The sequence below is a fragment of the Phodopus roborovskii genome, unplaced genomic scaffold (assembly GCF_943737965.1).
Source record: "Phodopus roborovskii unplaced genomic scaffold, PHOROB, whole genome shotgun sequence".
NCBI classification, from domain to species: Eukaryota; Metazoa; Chordata; class Mammalia; order Rodentia; family Cricetidae; genus Phodopus; species Phodopus roborovskii.
Window position 1 is genome coordinate 6,586,034 of NW_026126611.1, and position 6,489 is coordinate 6,592,522.

The 6,489-nt window shown below is 55.7% G+C and overlaps 1 protein-coding gene across 1 annotated transcript in view; it reads left to right on the top strand.

Moving 5' to 3' along the window:
• The window catches only part of Ezr (ezrin), a 40,419-nt gene extending 34,271 nt beyond the window's left edge, over positions 1–6,148 (top strand). The window contains exons 8-13 of the mRNA XM_051206124.1: positions 2,392–2,555; positions 2,716–2,846; positions 3,420–3,580; positions 3,856–3,948; positions 4,839–5,090; positions 5,256–6,148. Coding sequence (XP_051062081.1) covers positions 2,392–2,555; positions 2,716–2,846; positions 3,420–3,580; positions 3,856–3,948; positions 4,839–5,090; positions 5,256–5,420 — 966 coding nt within the window. The 3' untranslated portion in view covers positions 5,421–6,148. The remainder of the gene's footprint in view (positions 1–2,391; positions 2,556–2,715; positions 2,847–3,419; positions 3,581–3,855; positions 3,949–4,838; positions 5,091–5,255) is intronic.
• Positions 6,149–6,489: the final 341 nt, after the last annotated feature.

Sequence of the window (6,489 nt, forward strand, 5' to 3'; positions counted from 1 at the left end):
CTAGACTGTTGAAGAATGTGTGCAACCATGTGTACGTGTGTGTTGGCATACGTTCTAGCTTTTGAAATGCCAAAGGATTGCTGAATCAATCCTGGTTGGTCAGATTGAATTAGTGCACACATGTTCACTACCAGGCAGCCCCATGGGAAGCTTCACTTGCCACACAAGCATGAGACCCTGAGTCTGGATCCCAGCACCTACTTAAATGGCAGGTGCAGTCGGAAGCATCTGTAACCCCAGTGGTGCGGGGAAGGTGAGATGGGTACAGGCAGCTCTGTGGAGTGGGGACCAGTCAGCCCGTCTAGCCGAGCGCCACTGATGCGCCCGTCCCAGCCTACACACAGCCACCGCTGGCCTCATAGGCCACACCAGGAGCCCTGTGTTCCAGGACTGACCCGTGGCCATGAACGGCAGTGGGAAAAGCGATAAAACCAGGCAAAGAGCCATACTACGTAAGATGAAAAGCAAGCAAGCAAGCTAAGAGGGGATAGGCGGGGCCTTTCAGCTGTGGGGGGGGTCAGCACTGGTGGGGGCTGAGGAGGGGCGAGGAGGCAGTCTTAGCATTTTACTTGGGGCACAAGAACGCCACCTTTTCAAGGTTAGACTATGGTATAAAAGACATCAGAAACCCTCGGGGGAAGGAGGAGTAGTTGCTTCCCTTGCGAAGGGAGCCCTGGGAATTTACAGACCCTCTCTAGGGGACCAGAGCACTAGGCCCGGAGGCAGCTTCCTGCCCACCAGCTCATACGGATCTGGGGCCGTGAACTCAGAATCTTTCACTTGGAGTCAGAACTGGCTTCTTTCAAAGGCATGGGAGAAACTCCCTCCCCTCACCCACCCAGCTGCCCACTCCCTGGTGTGTTTTCTAGTAGGTTCTGGGTCTTCCTGTCCACCTGTAGTTCTGACCCTTGGATCTTGGTGGTTTTCTTTTTCCCCTAAAGGGGAGTTGGTGCATTTCTTTGCACGTACCTGTGAGTCACAATGGAACATTTTTGGGCTGTGTGCCTCTGAAGCCATAAGCCAGGGTTGTTTTCTCTTGTGTAATAAGAGATAGGTGGGTAATAAAAATTCCTGCTTCTCTTAGCTCTGTGGACTCCTCCCTGGGACACCCAATGAGTTAATAATCAGCCTGTGAGACCAGAAGGGAGCCCCGCCCAGGAAGTTGAGGGTTTCAGGTGGCCTCATGGAGCATGGAACTAAACGGACTGCCCTTGGGCGTGGCTGTCAGTCTGTAAGGTGGCTGTGGGTGGGATGCACACTGCTGTGTCTCCATCACCTTCCTTCCAGATGGCTGGAGGAGGCCTTTCCCAATAGGCCATATCTTCCCCCCCCCCCATCTCCCAAGCTAATCCTGGAAGGAACAAGAAGTTAGGAAGTAAGTTTGTCTGTCATTGTTGCCCTAAACTTCCGTAGTCACTGGTGACAAAATTGCCAGGTGCAATGCTCTGCCCTCCATTTGGAGTACATAAGATGCCTGGCCCCAGTGCCATTGTGGCCACTGTGCATGGAGCCTGTGTTTACTGGCACAGGTACTGTTTGAGTCCCTTAGGGACGTACCCTGATGGAGTAACTAACTCAGCCGTGGTGGTGTGTATTAAGGGGCTTTCCTTTCACCCAGCAAGTACTTGTTGAGCACCAGTAACTACGGAGCGTTGATTTGGTCCTAGGAAACAGATGGGTGAACAGGCCCTGCTCTTGGGAGGGAGCTGTAGTCTGTCTAGTAGGAGTCAGGTGCACAACTGGGCAGTGGAGTGTGCAGTGGCAGACCCCTCCGCCAGATGCAGCAGGCACACAGCACAGGAGCAGGGCTAGGAGCGTTCGGTAGACGGGGTCAGACCGTTGACACTCCCTGTGGAAGGAAGGGTGCTTTTGAAGGCGGTGTGACGGCGCAGTTCAGGAGTTCACATGGGTAGTAGGGCTGGCCCTGTAAGGCTGTGGTAAATCCCTGGCTCAGGAGTCTGGAGCAGTGGAGAGATCAGGGCAGTGACAAAGTCTGTGAGCGGTGACAGGCAGCTCAGAGGTTAAGGTGTCGTGTACATGCAGGACCAGGAAAGGAAGGATGGAGACAGGCTGTGAGAGCAGACACTATAAAGCATGGTACATAACCACCCTCCCTGCCTTCCTTAGGGCAGCAAAGGCTTGTCTTGATAGAGCGCCATAGGCTGAGATTAGTGCCTGCACACCCAGGCGAGGCAGACCACACGTAGACCACAACTATGCAAGTGGACATACACACACACGCTCGCCGCCGGGAGCGAACACTTGCGGCTCGCTCCTCTGTGGCGTTTGGTCCTTTAGAGAAGGTGGTTCAGGAACTCTGCAGTGTGGTCTCTGGGAAGGAGGCTGTTGAAGGGTCTGCTGCCAACCAAGCCACCCTGTTGTATTCTGTAGGACTTTGTATTCTATGCCCCCCGCCTGAGAATCAACAAGCGGATCCTGCAGCTTTGCATGGGGAACCATGAGCTGTACATGCGTCGCAGGAAGCCCGACACCATCGAGGTGCAGCAGATGAAGGCCCAAGCCCGGGAAGAGAAGCATCAGAAGCAGCTGGAGCGGTGAGTGTGGTGTGGGGCGTCCCAAGAGCCTGACACAACATCACAACATCACATCAGCCAGGATGGGGCAGAGACTGTCCCCAGGCTCCCAAGAGAACAGAGGCGTAGCAGGCCAGCAGCAGCGCCTGCCTTCATGGCCCCTTCCTCTTCCCTCTACCAGACAGCAGCTGGAGACAGAGAAGAAGAGGAGAGAGACTGTGGAGCGGGAGAAGGAGCAGATGCTGCGGGAGAAGGAGGAGCTGGTGCTCCGCCTGCAGGACTATGAGCAGAAGACCAAGCGGGCCGAGAAAGGTCAGGAGCTCAGGCCGCCCACCCCTCCCCACAGCCAACAGGGGACCTGTTCAAGGGTGCTGTCTCTGTTGAACATAACCCGCTGAAATAGGTGGCAATGCCATGCCTGTCCCATTTAATTCTCCACTACTTTCCTGAGGCTGTTGAGCGTCAGCCTGCAGCCAGACTCTAGTGAGGGCCGGAGGTGCGGGGCACGCCTCCATCGTACATTTCCGGGTCAAAAGAGCAGCCCTGCCCACTGAGAATAGAGGGAGAAACTATTTACTGGAGCCTGAAAGACACCAGCAGGCCGTTTATTTCTGTGTCCAGATCTGTCCAGGTGATGAGGGACAGATAAAGGTGTACCGTGGAATATGGTGCCACAGGGTTGTCATCAGCCCAGGAGCTGCTGCGTGGCCTCCACACACTTAAGTCACCCTAGAAACAGCAGCCGGGACTCCGTCTACAGCTTTGTGATTCTGGGATGGGTGTTTGTTCACCCGGTCTCCTTCAGCCCGCTCGTGGTGGGGGAGGAAGGCCGAGACTCATTTCCGGCCGGGGGTCTGAGCAGCCATAACCCCATGTTCTCTGCAGAGCTCTCAGAGCAGATTGAGAAGGCCCTCCAGCTGGAGGAAGAGAGGAAGCGAGCCCAGAAGGAGGCCGAGCGCCTGGAGGCGGACCGTGTGGCTGCCCTGCGAGCCAAGGAGGAACTGGAGAGACAGGCACAGGATCAGATAAAGAGCCAGGAGCAGCTGGTAGGATGCCTGGTTTCAGGATGCTGAATTATGGAGAGGCTGGTCCTGGGGACTCAGACACCTGCCTTGCGAAGCTCTCGGCTAGGGCTGGAAGCAGAGCTGCTGCAGGGAGGTGGGTGTGACTCCCCAGAGTCCCACAGAGACACAGGGAGCTACAGACGAGTGTCCCCTGCCCGTGAGGAAGGAAGGGAGGCCCTTCATTCTCGGGGGTGAGTGTTTTCCACCAATGGGCTCTGCCACAAGGGTTCCAGAGCCCACTTTGCCCTCCCTTCCAGGCCGCAGAGCTGGCAGAGTACACCGCCAAGATCGCGCTGCTGGAGGAGGCGCGGAGACGCAAGGAGGACGAGGTGGAGGAGTGGCAGCACCGGGTGAGTCCTCCCCCCCCTCCCCCCACACCTGCGGGGCACGTCTGGGCCAGGAGCACTGCAAAGGGCTCGGGCTCAGCTGCAGGTCCCATCACAAGCTTCTAGAACCTCTCAGAATCCTTTGCAGGCGCCTTCTCTGTTAATGACACAGAAATCCCCCAAGGAGTGAGTGGCCTTGACCCTGTTGAGAGGTAGAGCAGCAAGCTGGTGTTGGATTAGCAGGGGAACAAAGGCCTATTTATTCCCGTCCCCCGCTCTGTCCCCACTTCCCACGCTCCTCAGCCGTGATCAGACACCCCTGGTCGGGAACTAGTTTTGATTCTAACTGCTTGGGTACCCAGGGTGGGACAGGTGGAGTACATGGAAGACCCTTGGTGGTCTCCAGACTGCTGGGACAGACTGTGACTCAGGCTCATCTTTGAGCCTGCTTCCTCCGATTGGGGTAGCGTCAGTGTGGGGTTCTGCCTTGTGTCAGTCAGCTCTAGCTGTATCTCCCATGCCCAGGGCATGAGAGGATCTGGATGTGGTGCTTACCATGGACTCGGCCCCTTTCCACGTGTGCTGCTTCTAGGGCCCCTTTTCTGGGGCTGCTCAGGGCCTGTATCTCCATCCAGATCTTACACACTCCCCCACCCATTTCTAAGACAGATGAGGAGAAGAGTGTGAAGGTGGACGAGAACACTCAGAGTGGGACACACGCGCACACACACTCCCAAGTAGGGGTACTTCCGTAGCTGGAGAACATAGCCAATGAGCCTACTTTAAAGCGTGGAGGGTCTGGACAGGTGTGACGCCATTGCTGATGACAGCCAAGGAGAGGCAAACCATGCCCCTTCATGCAAGGCAGGCTGTGGGAAAGCGTTGTCCGTTGACCAGTGTTCTCCTCCCCAAAGGCCAAAGAAGCCCAGGACGACCTGGTGAAGACCAAGGAGGAGCTACACCTGGTGATGACAGCTCCCCCTCCTCCGCCACCCCCAGTGTACGAGCCGGTGAATTACCACGTACAGGAAGGGCTACAGGACGAGGGTGCGGAGCCCATGGGCTACAGCGCCGAGTTCTCCAGCGAGGGCATCCTGGATGACCGCAACGAGGAGAAGCGGATCACCGAGGCCGAGAAGAATGAGCGCGTGCAGCGGCAGCTGCTGGTGAGTGGGTGAGGGGCTCAGGCCCCGTGTCTGCAGACAGACAGACGGACGCAGAACCGCAGCCCCGGGACTCCCCCCTACCCGTCCATAGTCTCGTCTCCTAGCCACTCCATGACTACACACAGGGGAGGCAGGGAGGTAACGGATACTTGCTTCCTGTCGCAGACTCTGAGCAACGAGTTGTCCCAGGCCCGGGATGAGAATAAGAGGACCCACAACGACATCATCCACAACGAGAACATGCGGCAAGGTCGGGACAAGTACAAGACGCTGCGGCAGATCAGGCAGGGCAACACCAAGCAGCGGATCGACGAGTTCGAGGCCATGTAAAGGGCAGAGCGCGGCCCGGCGGAGGGCACCTCACCACAGGGCGCATCTCGCTCGGCTCTTCAGTACTCTTAAGTCTAGAAACCCCCTGACAGGTCCAGCCCCTTAAAGAGCAGTTACGGGCCAGAACTGCTCCGCACCAGGCCCCAGTGGGAGCCCCCCGGTTCCTTCCAATGGTATCATAGTGCCAAACAGGCCAGATTTTTATGACAAGTTACAGGATTGCAGTGGATTCGCATGCCTCTAAGTCTAAAACTTCAGGCTGGCCCGTGTGATACAAAGTTCATTCATGTTCATTATCACTAGGGACCACACACTGTGGCTTACACATGGGTGCCATACTTTTCTCTAGTTTTGAAATGAGCTCAAATCGATTTTGTTCTTGATTTCTATGAAGGATCCATCTCCGTGTTTCGAGGGGTGAAAATAAATGATTCTTTGAAATTTGAGTCCACAGCACGCTCCCACACCGTTTTCTTCCTCCACCCCGCTGGCAGAGGCCACGGTGGGCCTTCAGAGTGTACGGTACAGGACCCTCCGCTACAAAACTTTTTCATGCTTACTGGTAGCATCCATACATTGTTGGACTTTATACCTAATGATCTGCTAGAGAGAATAGTATTTATATAAGTGATAATATGGGTTTGTAACATTAGTTTTAAAAAGGGAAAGTTTTGTTCTGTATATTTTGTTACCTTTTACAGAATAAAAGAATATGAAGAACCATGTAATCGAGGCCCTTGATCTGACGTGGGAGCAGGTGGGACCTGACCACCACAGTCATCACGTCTGTACATGTCAGTGGGTTTGGTGCATGTAAGAGTCTTCACACTCTGGCCCTCGGGGGACTCTGGGCTGTCTATCGTGCACCCTGTTCTACCTGTTCTCGGTGTGTCTGCCTTGTGCCACATGCCCTCTTCAGTTTTGAACTCACCGCACCGAGGCCTTGTGTGCTTGCATGGGGCACTTCTGGGACATGCCCAGCACTCTGAGCCGGAGCCACGTCTCCCCAGGCCCTCCTTCCCTGGGAGGCTTCCCACCCCGGAGACAAGGCGAGCGACTCTCACCATAC